Source organism: Capra hircus, chromosome 2 (genome assembly GCF_001704415.2).
Source record: "Capra hircus breed San Clemente chromosome 2, ASM170441v1, whole genome shotgun sequence".
In the NCBI taxonomy this organism is placed as follows: Eukaryota; Metazoa; Chordata; class Mammalia; order Artiodactyla; family Bovidae; genus Capra; species Capra hircus.
Genome location: NC_030809.1, coordinates 29,096,678 through 29,117,079, shown reverse-complemented (window position 1 = coordinate 29,117,079; position 20,402 = coordinate 29,096,678). Strand labels below are relative to the sequence as shown.

At 46.7% G+C, this 20,402-nt stretch overlaps 1 protein-coding gene across 2 annotated transcripts in view; it reads left to right on the top strand.

Moving 5' to 3' along the window:
• The window catches only part of TTLL4 (tubulin tyrosine ligase like 4), a 33,127-nt gene extending 12,906 nt beyond the window's left edge, over positions 1-20,221 (top strand). Inside the window, exons 1-19 of one of the 2 annotated variants that reach the window (XM_018059347.1) lie at positions 2,964-3,106; positions 3,604-5,188; positions 6,072-6,181; positions 6,716-6,779; positions 10,593-10,714; positions 11,162-11,272; positions 11,635-11,711; positions 12,400-12,591; positions 12,693-12,775; positions 13,009-13,137; positions 14,501-14,623; positions 14,922-15,020; positions 15,346-15,480; positions 15,921-16,058; positions 17,337-17,439; positions 18,197-18,407; positions 18,806-18,876; positions 19,271-19,356; positions 19,691-20,221. In XM_018059347.1, the coding sequence (XP_017914836.1) occupies positions 3,702-5,188; positions 6,072-6,181; positions 6,716-6,779; positions 10,593-10,714; positions 11,162-11,272; positions 11,635-11,711; positions 12,400-12,591; positions 12,693-12,775; positions 13,009-13,137; positions 14,501-14,623; positions 14,922-15,020; positions 15,346-15,480; positions 15,921-16,058; positions 17,337-17,439; positions 18,197-18,407; positions 18,806-18,876; positions 19,271-19,356; positions 19,691-19,949 (3,600 nt within the window). In that variant the 5' untranslated portion in view covers positions 2,964-3,106; positions 3,604-3,701 and the 3' untranslated portion in view covers positions 19,950-20,221. Of the gene's footprint in view, positions 1-2,963; positions 3,107-3,603; positions 5,189-6,071; positions 6,182-6,715; positions 6,780-10,592; positions 10,715-11,161; positions 11,273-11,634; positions 11,712-12,399; positions 12,592-12,692; positions 12,776-13,008; positions 13,138-14,500; positions 14,624-14,921; positions 15,021-15,345; positions 15,481-15,920; positions 16,059-17,336; positions 17,440-18,196; positions 18,408-18,805; positions 18,877-19,270; positions 19,357-19,690 lie in introns of those variants that run through there. The other variant, XM_018059343.1, reaches the window with a different exon arrangement.

Sequence of the window (20,402 nt, the reverse complement as noted above, 5' to 3'; positions counted from 1 at the left end):
GAAATCAAACAGACCTCATCCTTAGGAGCCTCTTGGATATTCTGGACAGGCAATGCCATTGTAGACCAGACCTTTCAAGCTTTTTGGTCTCTTACATGCACTTTTTTATTAAAGATCTTTGGAATCTTCAGTATATTCTTTTTAATGTGGAATATATATCTACTCCACATTAAAAATTGAAGTGTTTATTAATTCACTTAGAAATAATAAACTCATTACAAATAAACATAAGTAGCAGTTTTAAAAATGAAAAATGCTATTGTTCAAGAATGTTAGAAGAGTGGCATTATTTTTGAGAATCTTCTTAATGTCTGGTTTAATCGGAGACAGCTGGATTTTCCTATTTTTTTCTATTGTTTCAGTTGGTTCAGTGTACTGTTTGGTTGAATTATGTGGATTATCTAGCCTCATATAGAGAATTAGTTGGAAGAGGGAGGAGTGTTTCTGTAGCCTTTTCAGATAGTGGGTATTCTTTGCTGCTGCTGCTGCTGCTAAGTCGCTTCAGTCATGTCTGACTCTGTGTGACCCCATAGACGGAAGCCCGCCAGGCTCCCCCGTCCCTGGGATTCTCCAGGCAAGAACACTGGAGTGGGTTGCCAGTGCCTTCTCTGATTCTTTGGTACTACACAGATGTTAACAAGGGGTGGTGTTACGAAGGTTAGCTGCTGTGGAATCTGAAATGTTATCAGGGAGCTTTTCATACTTTGTTACATTAGAATCCATTGGTCTATCTCTGACCAGATCTTTTACCCATGTCTGATTTTTTGACATTGTATGATAGATAATTCGGAAAATACTGGTTCATTGAGTTGTTGCCACATTCTATTTGACAGTATAAAAAAATAATATCACCACAGTCGTCAGAAAACTGGTTAAGTATTGCGAAGCTGTCAAGCTCATGGTGGCAGATACAATTTTGCCCAAATTCTCATTTTCTCTTGGAAGCTCAAATTTTATCATTGGCAACAAACACCGTCAGTTGTTTCCCTTGAAGTGACAGGCTTCCTCTGTTTCATTTTCTAGAGAACGCCTGCCAAGTATCGAAGTCTGAATAACCATCACTTGTGTATCCTTCATTCTTTCAAGTAAACATGATGTTCCACAGAAAAATTTTGCAATTCAAACAAGTGCTTTACTTACAGACAACCGTTGTCTTCTGTTTTATATGTACTTATTTTATCACACAGAATGTTAAAAAGATGTACTTGAGGATTGGGATTTCATTTTTTACTGTGTCATCAAGGACATTCTTAAGTAAACCTGGCACTTCTTCCTTTGCTGTGCAGTGAAGAAGTGTGTGGTGGTGAAAAATCTCACATGGTACCTTTGGCTTGAATCCTACTCGGGAAACAGCAGTTTGACCCACCATTGCTCTTGCGCCATCAGTTGAAAGGCTGGCACAGTTTAAAAGGCAAATCATATCTTAGTTTTGTTATGGAAATAGTTTGACCTAGTGGAACCCCTGAAAGGGCCCACACTTTAAGGACCACTGCCTTCAAGCCCACCCAAGGTTTCTTTCTGAAGCTGCTGAAGGTCAGGGCTTCAGGAGAGCTAGTCACTTAATTATGTTAGGATGTACTTAATCGCTCAGTCATGTCCGACTCTTTGCGATGCCATGGACTGTAGCCCGCCAGGCTCCTCTGTCCATGGGATTCTCCAGGCAAGAACACTGGAGTGGCTTGCTATTCCCTTCTCCAGAGGATCTTCCCAATCCAGGGATTGAACCCAGGTCTCCTGCATTGCAGGCAGATTCTTTACCGTCTGAGCCACCAGCTGCTGCTGCTGCTCAGTCGCTTCAGTTGTGTCCGACTCTGTGCAACTCCATAGATGGCAGCCCACCAGGCTCCCCCATCCCACCAGGGAAACCCCTAATTACGTTAAGCCTTCAACTGTTTCCACTTTTCAGTAATTTGCAGATGGACCTCCTTTAGCTTTAGCTGCTATAAGCTGTTTTTACCCCCTGAGGTTGGCTAACTACTTTTGCAGTAACTGTGTTCTATAAGAGCTGCCCCTCTCAACTTCTGTTGGCCCTCCCTTCTCATTAGGTTGGCGTGTTGGCCTTTCTTTCTCAATAGTCTTTACAGAAGTTCCATGCTCCTGCAACTTTCTTTAGGGAGACAGAGTTTGGGATTTATCTCTTAAGAGAAAATGTGTCTGATTCCTACACTCCTCATTCTGTTTGATTCCAGCCAAGTCACTTCTATCTTCTTACATAACTATTGGGCAACTAAAGTGATCTCATCAGAGATCTTGTGACTCTAGACTCTGAACTGTTTCTGATGTCCTGAGTTCCCCTGGTGACTGAGGGAAACTTTCAGATAGAAGAGGAAAAGGAAACTGCAGATCCCAAGAGCCACACACTCCTGTAATATAGGAGAGTGATATAGTCAGTGTGTAATGAATAATTACTTTCTGTAGAAATAGATACCTTGTCCAAGTTGGTTTGGTCTGGCCTGGCCTCTGGAGACCTGGTGGTTTGAGACAACAGTCATAGTATTTCTAGCATAGGCTGCTCATCATTCACTCTCACTTAAGGAAGAAACTCGAGGCAAAACGCCCCATAAAAAGTGGAAGGCAGAATGAGACAGACCGCTTCTGAATGTTGTCTAAAGATGGCGGGGCAGAAGGTTTAGATTCCTGAGACTGGTTGCTTTAGAAGAAGAGAAGTTGGATCCAGGAAAGGCAGGCAGGACACTACTAAACAGACTTGCGTTTGGTGAGGCAGGTGAGGGACTAGGAACTGGACAGAGCTAGCCAAGCAAATAGAAAGAGATGTTTAAGGCCATTTTGTTTATCTTCAGAATGCTCTGCAGTTCTTTACTTTTCTTATCCCCTCAGGAAAAAAAAAAATTATTTCATTTTTAACAGCTTTGTGGAGGTATAACTGACCTAGAAAATATTCATTACCCTCAAGTCAATTATTTTTTAAACTTTATTCCAGGAACCCTTAACATCTCATGAGCCTGTATAGTTGGCTAGACTCTTGAAGAGATGAAATTACTGTTTCAGCTACAGAACGCACCCCAGAGGTCAACAGGAGAGATCCCTGAACCTGTCTCACTTAGTCCGTGGAAAGCAGACCACATCCGGGGCAGCTTGAGAATTGGTGAGGGAACAGTACATGTGAAATCTGCTTCTCACATGATCTTTGAGCATTCAGAATTGGTTGATGAGGAGGAAGGTGTTGGCTGGCTTCTCTGCCACACCCAGGCTTGCCTTATTCCTAGGCACACGGTGTCAGGTGATGGAATGAAGCCACCCATGTAAACTTGTGGACGATGAGGCAGAAAGGTGTGAATTTTTTTTTGGAGAAAGAGGAACGAGCTTTTTGAGTGAGAGAATGGGAGCATGTGAACAGATTTCGCCCTGTGGCAATTTAACATCCTAGTCCTTGATGAAACCAGCTCATCAAGGCATGAGGACAGCAGGAAGTCCATGGAGAACACCCTCAAAATCTAGTGTTCTTCTCCCAGGGCCCCGAATGATGACTGAGACTGGTTGCCCAAGAAGTGCTAAAGTAGGGCTCTTGCTTGCCAGGGTACCACTGTAGCCTTGTGTCTGTCCTGGGACTGGAACATTCCCAGCTGTCTCTCTCCCCTTCAGGCTGACGGACTTCAAGGATGCAGCTGCTACTGCTGGAGGCACCTGGCACCTCACCTGAGCCGGGCCATGAGGCCATGTGGCCATGATGTGGGCTCCTCATGGCCTCAGCAAGAACAGAGCACTACGATATCAGCCTCCGCCGGGGACACGGCTTGAAGCAGAGTGGGCCCGCAGGCACAGCGCCTACCCCGTCACCTGAGAAACCCTCCGAGGGCAAAGTCTGGGCTCAGGCTCATCAGCAGGTGAAGCCAATCTGGCGGCTGGAGAAGAAACACGTGGGGACACTTTCAGCAGGGTTGGGCCCGGGCCTCTTGGGTGCAGCCCCGCAGCCAGCGTACTTCTTTTGCCCCAGCTCTCTATGTAGCTCCGGGACCGCGGCTGTCACTGCGGGCCACAGCAACTGCTGTTACCTGCACTCCCTCCCAGACCTGTTCAGCAGCACCCTGTTGTACCGCCGCTCCAACTACAGGCACAAAGCATACCAGCAGCTGGAGTCTTTCTGCTTGCGTTCAGGCCCGTCAGAAAAAAGACCTTTCTCTCTCCCTCGAAAGAGGCTCCCCGTCAGACTCGCTGCCAACAAGGCCACATCTTCCAAGCTCATCCCCGTGGCATCCTCATCCATGGAACCATACTCCTCACTGGGAGCGGCCGGGGAAAGTCTTTCAGGGAGGAGCCTGGCCTCTGCCATCTCAGGGAAGACCCCATCTCCACTCTCCTCTTCTTCATCTTCCTACAAACCCATGCTGAACAACAACTCCTTCATGCGGCCAAATAGCACTAAAGTGCCTTTATCGCAGGCCACAGAGGGCCTGAAGCCAGCATCCTCACCCAAGGTCCAGCTCATCTCCTGGCATCACTCAGGGGGCACTGGAGACTGTGCGTCCCAGCCTGTTGAGCACAAGGTGCCCAAGAGCAGTGGCCCTGCCCTAGACGACACCCCTGCCCACAGCACGCTGTCTACCCCCAGCTCCTTGGACACCTCCACCACCAGTGTTGCCTCTTCCCTCTACAACCGGAGTAACTTAGTCACCAGGACTGAGTCACATCCCTACGGCCTAGATGGTGACCCTGTTTCCCAGACTCTGACTAAGGAGGTTCGGTTCACTGAGGCTGTGAGGAAGCTGACTGCAAGAGGCCTTGAGAAGAAACCAAGGCAAGGCTACCATTTTGAACAGACTTACTTCATGAACCCCAGCTTGCAGTGGGATCTCCTCAACCAGAACAGGCGGTGGAAACCTCCTGTGGCCAGCCAGCAGGTCCCTCAGGAGGACACTGGAGCAGACAACAGGGTCCTCCCTGCAGTCTCAGACCCTGGGGGCTTGGACAGTGCAGTCTTCTGTACCAAACGCATCAGCATTCACCTCCTTGCCTCACATACCAACGGGCTCAGCTATAGCCCTGCGTGCGGATCTGCGATCGATTCCTCACTTCTTGGAGAAGGCAAGACTCCAGTTCTGCCTTCTCCACCTCAGCCCCTTGGTGTAGCAGAGGTGGCCACCCGCCTCTCTTCCATCCATCTGGGCAAACTTGGGAGAGAAGGGCCTAAGGAAGCCAGGGAGCTGAACTCACCTCCTAGGACTGTTGGGTAAGTGAAGAAAGTGTTTGGTCCATTTAAAGTAGTAGAATGTATACACACCTGGTGACACTGACCCTGTGTTTCTGAAGGTTGGTTTTTATTTTTTAAGTGCCCTGGAATGTTGGTTTTCACTTTAGGGCAGAGGTTGACAAGCTGCACCTTTCAGGGCAAATCCTGCCCTCTGCCTGCTTTTGTAAATAAGGCTTTATTGAAATGCAGCCTTATTCGTTTACTACTGTCTATGGCTGCTCTCTTATTTTAATGATAGGGTTGCATAGTTGCGACAGACTGAATGACCCACAAAACTGAAAATATTTACTCTCTGGTCCTTTAGAGGAAGAGCTTGCTAAGCCCTGCTTTAGGTTATAACCAGGGAAAAATAAGAATTTCAAACATCATGTGTTGGGGACTGTGATTTCTCTGCTTAATTCCAAACCAAATCAGGTTCTCAGTCATTCCTGGTATGACAGCTGTTTCAGAATTAGGACACACACTTAATTGGCCTCTTGTGCCTTGTTATTTCTCTGGAACCATGGTCCACCAAGGCCTTTTCTGAGTTCCTAGAGAGAGGTCCAGGGACCTTTGATGTCTGTTACCACCCATTGACTGATGGTGTTTTATATTCAGAACTTTGTGTTTATATATGCATGAGGTACTTCAAGGAAAATGGAAGGCAGAGTACCTCTTTGCGGAGTTGGAGATGTGGGGTTGAGGAACTGTGGCCAGGCCGAAGCTCTTGAGAGCAAGAGAAGTGGGTTGTAAGGCCCAGGCAAGGGCCAGCAGACTGGTGACTAGGGAAGAGACGAACACTGGGAAATGATGAAGGAAGGAGAATCCAGCGTGACCTCTCTTACGGAGCTGGCTGAGCTGGGGGCATGATTCTTTCTTACAGTTCAGCTACTGACCTCCAGCTAGACCCGGTTGAAATGGAAGATCTGGAAGAAGAACTACTAGATGGTTTGGAAGACTGCTGCAGCCAGGATGAGAACGAAGAGGAGGAGGGTGAGTAGAGGACTCTCTCGCCTCCAATAGCACCCCACTCCAGTACTCCTGCCTGGAAAATCCCATGGACAGAGGAGCCTGGAAGGCTGCAGTCCATGGGGTCACTGAGGGTCAGACACGACTGAGTGACTTCACTTTCACTTTTCACTTTCATGCATTGGAGAAGGAAATGGCAACCCACTCCAGTGTTCTTGCCTGGAGAATCCCAGGGACGGGGGAGCAGCAGCAGCTCTGGAAGGGGGGCTAACGATTATATACCAGCTCCTCGACTCACTTTGTCACCTGCATTTATCATTCACCTTGGGGGTCTGAGGGTGGGAGTGGCTTTGGGGGGGGCTTGTTCTCTAGTCCCCTGTCCCCCGAGTCTTGTCTTCTCCCTGCAGCTGTTAAGCTCAGGGGAGGCGGTGCAAGGCAGTAATGGGTGCTTGTGGCTCTTCGAGAAAGCTGAGCCAGGATGTCCGAGGAAGAGCCACCTGGGCTTGGTGACTGAGTGGCAGCCTCTCCCACCTGGGCCATCTCTGTTCTTCCCCCTAGGAGACTCAGAGTGCTCCTCGTGCAGTGCTGTCTCCCCCAGCGAGTCAGTAGCAGTGATCTCTCGGTGAGTCCTGACTGTGTAGGTTGTTGGCAGACACTCATTTACCATCTCTTGAGGATTATAAAGGGATGAATCACCCAAGTTATTAATTAATGGCCCTGTTAACCCTAACTCACTTTGGCCAGATTTTTACAGTAAGGACTTTAGTTTTCAAACAGGAATCAGTGGGAGGCAACAGAAGTGTATTTTATCAGCTGAGCTTAAAATCAGTACTGTGTTTCTTGCGCTGCAATTTAGTCTTTAGGCTCCAAGAAATTGTTCAAGTAAAAAGCAAATAATCTCAAGAAATAGTTAGAAAATTAATAACTAATTTCACAAAGAGACAATGTTTGAGGTAGATTCTTAGTTAGGCTGCACACGTGAGGATATTTGCCACCTTGCATTTTAAATGTGTCCCCAAGTCAGAAACAGTTCTGAGATAGATAATATCACTAATTGGAGCTCTTTTTCAGTGCTCTTTTGCTCCCTTTGGAAGTTGGTTTTATAAGACTAAAGTTGACCTTAGTAATAAATTGAATTTAAAATTCTCTAGCTATAATCTAGAGTATTTTATTGACTGCCCTTCATGGAATCTGAGTGATACCCATCTCTACCTAGGAAACTGAGAAGTCCGTCTCTTAATGTAGACCTTTCTTTTGTAGAACAGATAATTGTAGAATGGTGCATAACTGAGATGTGGAATCGGGGGAGGAAGGAACACAGGACTAAGAGGAAATTACTGTAAATGAGGACATGTCTTTATGCTAAAGAGTTTTAGAACTTGCTTACAGATCATATAGACCACCTCTCTGGGTAGAAAGTTAACATTCTTCAGTATAATCTTCCTTGTTCCCTTCATCACTTCCAACCTTGTCTCAATATGAGGCTCTTATCTTCGTTAATTATTTTTAGATATTAAAAAGAACCCTCACAAAGTATCAACCATTAAAGTTTTTTTCTTTTGAAAAATAACTTCTACTGAAAGTGTTAAAAAAACAAAGTTCCTATTCTAATTTTAATTCTAATCTGGCTATACATGTCAAGGCTTGCCTAGCATGTGGAGCAGCCAAACTCTGATTGCTTTCCTTTGTGTTGGCTCTGCCTTAGATGAAGCTAAGAGGAAGAGTTATTCTCATCTAAGATTAGTATGGACGAGGCAGGCTGCATCTCTGACTGTGATGGTGGCTGCACCTGTCCCAGTTTTAGAGTTCCAAACCAGCAAGGTAGAGAGAGTTGTTTAGAAAATGGAGAGACAGAATAGGGACTTTCTGTGAAGGTTGGTAGAAATCCTGTCATAGGTATCCTGAATCTGGTGCATAAATTCTGTTACTTTAAGCCTAACCCATTGCTCTTTCAGATAAGCAAATCTACTCCTGGCCATATATATTAGATGCTGACCAAGGACTTCCACTCGCTCAAAGAGAAACACATTTAACATTTAATTGACTTGGAGCCTCTTTTCCACACTTCTAGGTTTGTCTTCAGGCCTAGTTCAAGACAGCTGCACAGCCCTTTGTTTAACCTTTCTGATTTTTAAGATAAAATTCACAAAAGGTGTTTGTTAATTCTATGTTCATTAATTAATTTCTACAGAATGTACAGTCTATATGAGGCTTAAAACATGAGGTCAAGCAAATGGAGGTTGAAGAATTTTAAACCACTTTGCATTTTAGCAAAAATCAGGCATCTTTTTGGATTGCTGAAGTCTTATTTTTTCCCAATTATGAAAGATTTATTTATTTATTATAGAAAATTTTGCAGTCACAGAAAAATAATTGAAAACACTACCTGTTTCCTCTGTCCAGCAATAGTATATTACTTTTCCTGTTGAATATTCTTTTTCTAAGAATCATGTGAATTTAGAGATGGCATTGGTCAAGTTCAGCCTCTGTTTTTTCAGATATGAAAATTGAGGAACAGGGAAATTAAGTAACTATTTGCAAGGTCAAGGTTTTTAGCACTGCTAGACCAAAAGTCATGCCTTTTGAGGTTAAGTTCAGTACTCTTGAGAGGCAGCTAACAAAGATTTTCTTTTTTTTAAATTAAACTTTTGATTTTGAAACATTTATAGATTTTCATGCAGTTTTAAGAAATAATACAGAGATTCCCTGAATTCTTTACCCAGTGTCCCCCATGGTAACATCTTACACAGCCATAGTACAATATAATGTAACCAAGACATTAACTTAGTGAAGATGTGAACATTTCTGTCACTGCAAGAATGCCTCCTGTTGCCCTGAGAGCCGCGCCTACTTTCCTCCTACTCTCATCCTGAGAGCCGCGCCTACTTTCTTCCTACTCTCATCCCCTTCTTAACCCTTCATAACCAATAGTTTTGTTGTTCCAGGAATGTTATTAAATGGAATGATAGCCATATGTAGCCTTTTGGGATTGGCTTTTTTCACTCAGCATATTCTATACAGATTGATCCAAGTTGTTACACGTATCCATAGTTCATTCCTTTATATTGCTGAGTAGTGGCCCATGATATGGATGGACCACAGTTTGTTTAACTAGCCACCTGCTGAAGAATATTTTGTTTCCAGTTTTTGACTACACAGATAAAGCTGCTCATTGTGTACATATTTTTGAACGAACCTTAAGTCTTTATGTCTCTGAGATAAATGCTGGGTTCTATGGTAATTGCACATTTAATTTTTTAAGAAACTGCCAAAGCTATTTTCCAGAGTGGCTATGCCATTTTATATTCCTGCTTGTCTTTGTTTTTAAATATGAACTCATTGTTTTTGATTTTCAACAATCTTAAATTCTAATATTCAGTAAATGGAAAGTCTTTAAAGTAAAAAATTTTGGAAATGAGAAATAGAGTTGAATTAATTGGACTTATTTAATTAATTGGAATTAATATTTAACTCAACCCAATAAAATTCATCAAAAATTTCTCGGGTTTGAAACACTGAGGTGTTTTATGTACAATACCTATTTCTGTTGTGCTGAAAAATAACAGGTAGAGTATCTCTTTATAAACTGAAAATTAATCTTAAATAATAAATATTTGTGGATCACAGCCTGATATAGAGGGTCATAACTATCCTCTCCATTTTCAATGTTATCTGAAGAAATTGTCTGGGTCTGTCAGCTTGTATCCAATAGATAGTCTAGGTCTTCCTATTTTGAGACTCCTTGAGCTAGCCTTGATCAAGACTTTATTGAAATGACAGTAGGGACCCCATGGCCTACTGCTCCAGATTCCCAGACCTGTCTTACTACCACAGTGTTACATAAAAGTCTGATGTTACGAATGTCTGGTGTCTCTGTTTTCAAAACAGAGAAGAGCGTTAATCATCCATATATCTTCAGATAAATATAAAATGAGTTAGAAGTAGCACTGCTTCTTTTCTTTCTGTTGCTTTTTTCCCTTTTTCTTTTTAAAAACCTCTTTACCTCTTGGTTCTTTCTGTCTTCTCTGCTTTTCCTCTTCTTTTTTTTAATCCACGTCATTCTTTTTGTCTCCTCATCTATTTCTCTTTGTCTTAGCGTAGCATATTCCTCTACTGACATCCACTTAAACTCCTTACTTGCTCTCAGAGCCACTCTTTTCAGGGACCTCCCCAGCCTATAGCTCATCACAGGAAATTTTAGTTGTATCATAGAATGCAGTATTGGAAAAACTTTGTCTTTAGGTGACATTTATGGTGTGATTGTGTATAGGTTAGCCTTAGCATGGATTAATATTTGCAAAGTAATTATTGAGCACTTGTCTCTGTAGAAGCGCAGTGTAGAAGATAGCACCCTGAAAGAAACAATGTGTAATAGTAACAGCACTCAAGGTTGTGGCTTTGCCTTTCTCTACCGCATGGCTGTTTTTCTTCTTAGGAACTGCATGGAGTTTCTGACCAAACCCCTTTCCAATGAGAAAGTTGTTCGACCAGCCCTCATCTACAGTCTCTTTCCCAACGTGCCCCCCACCATCTATTTTGGCACTCCAGATGAGAGAGGTAAGCCTGGCCGTGCATCTACCTGGAACAGCCCCCGGGAGAAGGATGCTAGTGGAGCTGGCAGTAGGGTGGAAGGGCCTTTCCAGAATGGCTGTGTTGGTGCTTGGTCACCCACCTGGTCCACCAGGCTGATGAGGGGATCTTTATCTGGTCCATCCTTTAGCTGACCTTCTCGGCCCCGTAACCTCATGCTTCACTCTTGACCTTTAACCTTGTATCTCTCCCCTTTTCATCCTCCTCTCCTCTCTGTGTTCCTCATTCCTGTGCAGTCCCCTTTCTTCCCCAAAGTGTGTTCCTTTGAAACTCTGACGTGGAATAAGACTTACTGACTTGCCTACAGGGTATGTTGAGCACAGTGCCACCTCTTACCTCTACTCACCATGATTCTTCTGCTCTTCTCCACACCCTCCCCGCCCCACCCCCGCTACTGCCCCCTGTTTTCCCCAGTGGAGAAACTTCCTTGGGAGCAGAGGAAGCTGCTCCGGTGGAAGATGAGCACAGTGACCCCCAACATTGTCAAGCAGACTATTGGACGTTCCCACTTCAAGATCAGCAAGAGTGAGTCACTTGCCTTACTTCAAGCCTGTCCTCTGCCCCAGCAGATGGGCCCTGGGCAGGAGGGAACCCTTAGATTAGCTCCTGCTGTGTGAGGACCCTGTCCTGAAGTTTCCAACTTCATAAGAGGACATAGGTCTGAAATCCCTCTGCCTGGAGCCTGTTCCTCAAAATTGGAAGACAGAGGGCCATTGTTCTAGTCCTGACCCCAGGGCCTCATGTAGGACAGCTCCATGGCAACTCTTAGAAAACCGGGGCTGGGAGCTATGCCCAGGCTCTGGTGGTATTTCTGGGGCCTCTGAGCCACTCTCTGTCCCAGGGACCGAGCTGCTAGCAAGACTGACTTCCTGATGTGCCTTCTATAGGGAATGATGACTGGCTGGGCTGCTGGGGTCACCACATGAAGTCTCCTAGCTTCCGATCCATTCAGGAGCATCAGAAGGTAGGGGCTTTTTCTGAGCTGCTCTTCCCCTGGACTTGGGCAAGGAAAGGTTGGTAGTAGAAGTAGGGAAGAGAAGGATGACCATAGAGAAGTCAGGAGGGCTCAGAGGGTGGAGAAAGTATGGGAGGTGGGTGCTGTGTGAGCCCCCAGTGGATCATGCACACCTAGTAGGTCAGCTACAGTATCTTGGACAGATACAGCATCTAAGACATTTTTTCTCTGGTGTATCTTGAGACGCAGTGTCTGTTTTCAGTTTATCATTTTTTCCTCTAACCACTGTACATTGCCTCTGTCCAAGCTGAATATGTGTAAAGAGCTCTCATTTGGAATGAATAGTCAGTCCCTTTTCCCCAGGAAAGCCAGGTGCTTTTCTTTGTCCTAGAGGCATGGAAAAAGACTTAACAGGTTTTTCTTTACTTTTACGGTGAATGTTATGTCTGTCTTAGTTACTCTTTTACATCGTGAACTATTGACTCCTAAAGGGCACTACGTTGTGTTGTGTTATGTTTGTGTTTTAATCATTTTTTTGGTGGATGCTCAGCGCGGGATACTTAAGGACCTTTAGGCAGTGACAGTCAGATGGAACAGGAGCTTAGAATATTGGAATGGTGTAGTGAGTCTTGCTGTCTTCCTTGTGGTCTCACATGGCCCTGTCTCTCCCTGCTCCCACCCTCTGTCCCCTCTGCAGCTAAACCACTTCCCAGGTTCATTCCAGATTGGGCGCAAGGACCGACTGTGGCGGAACCTGTCCCGCATGCAGAGCCGTTTTGGCAAGAAGGAGTTCAGTTTCTTCCCCCAGTCCTTCATCCTGCCCCAGGATGCCAAGCTCCTGCGCAAAGCCTGGGAGAGCAGCAGCCGCCAGAAGTGGATTGTTAAACCAGTGAGTGGTCCTGGTGGGTGGCAGGCAGGGCCCGAGTGGGAGCGCCAGAGTATCGGGCCAGGTAGACAAATCCTCTCCTCTCTTCTCCACTCGACCTCTAGCCAGCGTCTGCTCGAGGAATCGGCATCCAGGTCATTCACAAATGGAGTCAGCTCCCCAAGAGGAGGCCCCTTCTGGTACAGAGGTGAGCCCGTCTCCAGCTGAGACCCCGCTCCCTGCTTCCCACCGCCTCAGCCTCGGAGGGCCCCTTTTCACCACGTTTTTTTGTCCTTTGTCCTCCCAGCCAAAGACCTTCCTCAGCCCACTCTTTAAAGGTCTTTATCCTGGGAACCATTAGCTGGCTTTTGCCGTGGCTCAGTCACCTACCAAGCCCTGTCTCATCTGTCCTGTCCCTGAAGCTGGCCTTTCTCTGTGTAGGTATCTCCACAAACCCTACCTCATCAGTGGCAGCAAGTTCGATCTACGGATCTATGTTTACGTCACCTCCTACGATCCTCTACGGATTTACCTCTTTTCAGATGGGCTCGTCCGCTTTGCCAGTTGCAAGTATGTGGTGGTGGTGGGGGCTCACCCTGACAGCCTAGGGAATTTGCTTTCCCTCCAGGGAGGGAAGCTGAAGGACACCAAACAGGAAAATAGCCAATGTTTTGGTAGTTTTTGTTAGCAAAGGAGAAGGTGGAGTGCCTTTGGGAAAACCTTGTCTTCCTTTTCTCCTGTGTGATAGCTTTAATTGTACATCAAACACTTCTGACACCACCTATAACCAGATGGTGGGTTTTTTTCTCCTCACACAAAGCATTTCTATACAAAACCAATTGGCTGTCCTGCAGTTGAACTCAATTCTGACATGTCTATCTGGGGACATCATCAGATCCCATGGGTCAAAGGCTGAGTCTCACCAACCTGCGCCTCCCTCCACCACTTGTGATGCCAGTCACAAGTGCGGGTGGCTGCCTGTGCGTCTCACCAGTGGGCTATAAATCAGAGGTTCCCGTGACCCCCTCCTCAGGGCTGGGGGTATCAGTTTGGTTAATTTTCTAGAGCAGCTCACAGAACTCAAGAAAACACTTTGCTTATACTTATTGATTTATGAAAAGTGGATGTGATAAAGGATACAGAACAGGGGGATGGAAGAGTTGCATGGGGCAAGGTGTGTGAGGGGAGGCACCAAGCTTCCATGCCCTTTCTGGGAGGGCCGCTCTCCCAGCATCTCCACAGGTTCACCTACCTGGAAGCTCTCATATTTGGGGAATTTTTACAGAGGCTTCAGCACTTAGGCTTGATTGATCATTAGCTCCATTTTCAGCCCTTCTCCCTTTTTTAAGATAATGGGAGTTGAGTGGGGGGAGCTGAAAATTCCAAGCATCTAATTATGTCTTGGCCTTTCTAGTGACTGGCTATCATCCAGGAGCCATCAGGAGCTCACCCAGTGTCGCCTCATTAGAACAAAAGATGTTCCTATTACCCAGGAAATTATAAGGGTTTCAGCAGCTCTGTGTCAGGAACTGGGGTCAAAACACCAACTCTGAGAACAAAGTTGCCCCTTGTACTTGTATCACTTAGAAATCTACAAAGATTTCAGGAGCTCTGTGTCTGGGAGTGGGGGCAGGGTCCAATATATACATATTTATTATTATAAATCACAGAATTACATGCAGAATGGGAAATAAGGGGGTTCTCTACATCACTAAACAGGGAGGGTCTTTCTACAGGAAAGACTGAGGTGGGATAAAATAGGAGATAAGTTTAGCTGTAGTGTTCTAGAAACCTTACCTGCAGATGTGCTTCTCAGACTCTTTTGCATCCACTAAGATCTATCCACTTACCTGCTCAGGATCTGGAGAAATGTTTGGACCATTATCCATCTGCTGTATCTCCATCTCCCCTCTGCCTTTCCTCTCACTTGCAGGTATTCCCCTTCCATGAAGAGCCTTGGCAACAAATTCATGCACCTGACCAATTACAGTGTCAATAAAAAGAATGCTGAGTACCAGGCCAATGAAGATGAAACAGCCTGCCAGGGCCACAAATGGTACCTAGACAGTGTCCCCATCAAGTGGAGGCCTGGAGGAATACAGGGTTCTAGGGTTTGGGGAGGTTTCAGGGGAGTGGTGAATGGAGGAGTAATATAAGACCCAGAGATTATATAAATACTTGGCAATTCAGAATTGGTGTGTTTGTATCCAAACTCCTCTCTGTCCTAATTCAAAACATAAAAAGAAGATATATGAAGAAGATACGTTTGGGCCTCTTACTCCTTTTTCTTCCTCTTGGCTGATCATTCATAGATTCTAACCCTAAATACTCCCTCCTTCTCCCCTGCCTCACAGGGCACTGAAGGCTTTATGGAGCTACCTGAGCCAGAAGGGAGTCAACAGTGATGCCATCTGGGAGAAGATAAAGGATGTTGTTGTCAAAACCATCATCTCGTGAGTCACACTGCCACCCTGGGTGTGGGGCCTGCCACCAAATCCTCTTTTTCTCGTGGGCCTCCACCCTGCTGCTCTCTAGACTGTAGACCATGCTGTGTTTCCGTTTCTGAGGACAGGATTTAGGAAGGAATAGAGAAGACTTAAATCCTGCTCTACTGAACTGCATCCCCAGAAGCTGGCTCCAGGTCGCAGGCATCTCTAGAGCTGCTTTTCTTGGGTGGCTTCTTTTTTCCCATCTCTGAGCCACTCCATGGGCCTAGGCAGCTCTAGGCAGGGTCTTTGGGAGGAGCTGAACTGAATACTTTATCTTCCCTGGGACCAGGTCAGAACCCTATGTGACCAGCCTGCTGAAGATGTACGTGAGGCGGCCTTACAGCTGCCACGAGCTCTTTGGTTTTGATGTCATGCTGGATGAGAAACTCAAGCCCTGGGTTCTAGAAGTGAACATCTCCCCCAGGTAGGTGTTCTCAGGGCACACAATAGGAGCCTTTTCTTGGCTTCCTGATCCTATTTCTGCTCCAGTCTTGCTGATTTGGGGAAGACCTTTCCTTCCCTAAATCCCTTCATAGTTAGTTTACCATTTACTGTTTGTTTGTTCTTGCCATCATCTCAAGGTTTTCTGATACTGGAGACAGGCTGTTAAAAGTTGCTCTTTTAAACTTGATACCTACTGCATGCTTTTCCTCTAGCAAACCAAAGTCACAGGCAGGAGCCTCCCTGAGTGAGGTTATTATTCACTATCTGTGGGGCAGGAAGACCCCCACGATGGTCATGAGTTTGGATGTAAATGTGGCTGGTGTTGACTTGCAAATGTCAGTTTTAGTGTCTGGAAACAGTTGGACTGGAAACAGTTTTAGTGTCTGTGCTTGTAGCACTCTTTGCATGTTTTCCTCAAAGCCTCCACTCCAACTCTCCGCTGGACATCAGCATCAAAGGCCAGATGATCCGTGACCTTCTGAACCTGGCAGGCTTTGTTCTGCCCAATGCAGATGATATCGCTTCCAGCTCCAGCAGCTCCAGCAGCTCCACCACCAGGTCAGCCTCCTTGCTTGTCTGACTCTGGGAAGGGATGGCGTCTGGGTGTTCCCTCCTACTTGGTCTCCCTTGCTGCTCCATCTCCCACTGTAATATATCCACACACCACTGCCTGTCAGTGTTCCTAAGGCATGTTTGGTTAATTGCTCCCCTGCCAAGGAATCCCTACAGGGCCTAGGAACCAGCTTTAAATTCCTCGAGCAGACAGTCAAGGCCCTAGCCGGTTTTTCCCAGGCACCCCTCCCTTTACTCCTCTTCCCAGCTCATGTGCTCTTACAAACTGGATCACTCTTAGAACCTCAGGGTTGGAAGGATCCTTAAGGATTAGTTAGTCCAGTCTCCTCTCTGAATCGTGTGCTGCCTCTCATTGTTCCCCTATGGTGTCCCCTCCTCTGCTTGTGGGGTTCCTTCCTCCTGAAATTCCACTCAGCAAGACCTCCCTGTTTTGACCTCACCCATCCATCCAAGCCTAGCTGAAGGCAACCTCTTCATGAAACCAGCTCAATGTGTGCTCTCCTCCACACCCTCAAAGCACTCAGAACCACACTTGAGGAAAGGGAGCTAATATTTAGTTGGTATCTCCTCTGTGTACAGAAAAGCCTAAAGTTTCTCTCCAAAGTAGCCCATGAAGTTGGTATTAGTATCCTCAGTTTACAGATGAGGAAACTGAAAAATCACTGGGATTAAGTGACCCATCCAAGGTCATTCATCTGCAGAGCTATAGAGCTGGGCTTCAAATCCTAATTTGTAGCAACAAGACTTGTTTTCCGCATTGTACCTTATAGTTGTAGACTTGGCTCTGTGCTGTAGTTGTTGTTTGATCCCGGGCTACCCTGTGAGCTCCTTGGAGGCCGTCTTTGTGTCTGTCAGTAGTAATTGTAGTAATGTGAAGTAAGGGGCAGGGCGTCAGGGAGCTTATCCAGGATCATACAGCCAGTAGGGCCAAGCTGGGTATTTAGTAAGTGTTCACTCAGTTAAACTACACTGAAGTATACAGTGATTATTCCATGGTCTTTTTTTTTTTTCTTTCCATTTAAATAAATCTTAAACAGGATGCTTGGTACCCTTTTAGTTCTTTCGTGGTTCTTGATCTTTGACTCTTGGGCTGTTTGAGTGTAGTGCACTGCAGTCTGATCTACTCCAGTAACAAACTTCTGTCCATCCTCTTTCTCTTCTCCTGAGGAGGGTGTCTTTCTAGGCTGAACCTTCTCTCTACATGTCCTTAGGATGTGAAGCTGCTGACTTTACTTCTTGCCCCCTTCCCTCCCCCTGCCTTAGCCTGCCCAGCTCTCCCAGAGACAGATGTCGAGTGGCCCCAGAGTACTTCACTGCACAGAAGATGAAGAAAGCCTATTACCTGACCCAGAAAATTCCTGATCAGGTAGGAGACTGCCTTTACCACAGTGCCAGCAGAAAGCTTCCCTTGTAAAACCCATGGGGCCCCGAGGCAAACAGCTCTTCATCCCTCTCAGGCAGGATTTCTTACATACCCACGTGCAGGGATTTGCTGACATGTATGTCACTAGAGGGGACTACCTTGGTGGCTCAGATGGTAAAGCGTCTGCCTACAATGTGGGAGACCTGGGTTCGATCCACAGGTCAGGAAGATCCCCTGGAGAAGGAAATGGCAATTAGAGGAGAGAGCTGATGGCCTTTAGTATTTGTTTAACAACCAGTGTTCTTAGCAAAATACTATACCAGTCCACCCTTCTTGTAGAGCTGTTGACCCTTTGGGTTTCTTTCCCAGAGGGGCACTGAGCTCCTGGAAGGCTTAACTTTCTCAGAGCAGATAAGGGAGTCTGACAGGATGGCAGACATAAGGCTGTGGCCAGATCTGAGTTGCTGGATTCTGATCTTGACTTCATCCAACAAATCATTTAACGTCTTGCCCCCTGGCTCTCGTCACCCCTGCCAAGAATCTCTTCATCTTCTGAATAAGCTCAATAGATTTGGGAATAGATGAGGTCCAAAGCTAGCCATCTCAGCCTGCCTTAAGTGGTCTTTGGAAAGTCCCGGAGCCTTAGGACCCTGAAGCCGTGCTCCCCACCCCAAGTTTCTTCATTCTCTGCCTCTGGCTTACGTGCTTTGCCGCCCCTTTCCCCCCTCCCCCCACCCCACCCCCTGTCTTTGGGCCGTAGGACTTCTACGCATCTGTGCTGGATGTCCTGACACCAGATGATGTTCGGGTTCTAGTCGAGATGGAGGATGAGTTTTCTCGCCGTGGTCAATTCGAACGCATTTTCCCATCTCGAATCTCTTCTCGCTATCTCCGCTTTTTTGAGCAGCCACGATATTTCAACATTCTCACCACCCAGTGGGAACAGAAGTACCATGGCAACAAGCTCAAAGGTGATGTGTCTTCCCTGCCCCCAGGAGGCCATGTTTAATGAAAGATTAAATCCCAGTAGACCAAGAAACAGGCCTCCGGCAAGAAGAATAGGCCAGTTGATTCCGCCTTTTTTTTTTTTTTTTAAGATGACTCTTATTAATTAATTATTTTGGCTACACTGGGTCTTCACTGCTGTGGATGGAGTTTCTCTAGTTTTGTGACAAGCAGGCTCTAGGGCCTAGGCTCAGTAGTTGCGATGCATGGGCTTAGTTGTCCCACAGTATGTGGGAGCTTCCCAAACTGGGGTTCAAACCTGTGTCTCCTGCATCAACAGGCAGATTCTTAGTCATTGGACCACCAGGGAAGTATGATTCCGATTCCATCCTCTTGAGTCCCACCCTTGTTAATCTCATCCTAGGAGTAGATCTGCTTCGGAGTTGGTGCTACAAAGGGTTCCACACAGGAGCCATCTCTGATTCTGCTCCAGTGGTGAGTGATGCTGCCAGGATACAGGGGACGGCCCTGCCTCAGCTCCTCCCTCTCCTGCCCTAAGCATTCAGCCTGGGTTGGGTGCGGGTCCAGACCCTTTCACTTCTTCCTCGGGTTCCGCAGGCCTCTGTGTCTCAGGACCCTTCCCTTTCAAGGGATACCTGCCTCCGGCATTCCCTGGATGCCTTTCTTTCAAGAATCAAAAGTGCTTTGTAGCCTCACCTTCTTGTCTGAATCAGGAGGGGGCCAAGACTTACTCTCCCCAACATGGGCCCATTCTGGCAGGGTCGCCCTTGAGTCACTCCAAGGTGGAGCTGGGAAAGAGGCCTAAGACCCAGACTCTCCCCTGATCTTGACCTAGCCCTTTTGGTGTCATTGCTTCCTTTGCTTCCAGTGGACTCTCCCGGCCTCAGTTCTGACTGTCCCAAAGGCTGATGTGACACTCAGTGCTTTCTCCAAGCAGGAGACTGTCAAGCTGAGGTGAGTGCTGCCTGGACAAGGGAAGGGTGCTGGGGGTGAATTCAGGGAGTTTCCTTCCTTCCTCTCTTCCCAGATTCTGATGAGATCAGTATTCTCCAGTTGGGGGTTGGTGGGACTATCAGGATACTCTGTCACAGCCTCCTCTTCCCGGTGGCTTTTGGTATGCCTGGTAAAGCTGAGCTGGAGCACAGAGTCATCCCCAGAAGCAGCCATTTTCAGCCATACTGCAATGAATACTGTGAATGCCTGCTCTGTACTCCAAAGGGAGCAGACTGTGGGTTAAAGTCTCAGTTACACAGAGTCTAAGCCATTTCTTTCCTCCTGTTCCCTTCAGAAAACATGGCTCCACCGAGCAAAATATACCGCTGTCTGAAGATGGGACCATGCCCAAGCTGAAGAAGACCCAAGCTGGCCTTTCCCCTCCTCCCAGGAAACTCAGTTCCTCAGAGGACAGTGAGGACACCAGCAAAGAGCCCAGCCTCTCCACCCAGTTGTTACCTGTGATCAAGTACTCTGGGCAGACTTCAAGACTCTCCGCTTCCACCAGCTCCCAGTCAGCTGGTGGCTCCCTCCTGGCTGCTGTGAGCCTGTGACAGGCCTCTCTCCACTAGCCTGCCCAGGCATACCAGCGTCAGCTACCTCACGGGAACCGGCCGGCCGGCCAGCCTGAGCCCCGACCCCCTCCACTCTGCCCCTCCTCAGAGTATTTTTTGAAGTGGTTGAATTGTAGAGATGGGTATTCGGCGGGCTGGAGGGGTGGTTGGGAGGGGGAGAAGGTGAGACAGGTTCACTGGCTGGCACCTCATATCTCAGCAGAGAAGCTAATGATGGCTACTCAGCCTTATAAAGCAGGGTTTGGTTTCTACCTTCAGAGAGCCATGTGTGGTTTGTTTTGGTGCAGTGGTTTTGGTCAAGAGGAGAAAGCATATCGAACATATTTGGGCCTGAAGTCCCTTGCTCTCTATATAATTGAAGAGGTTCCTCTGAGGGTCCTTATTTCCTCAGGTCTCACCCTCTCCCCTTCCCAACCCCTATCCTGAGGAGTC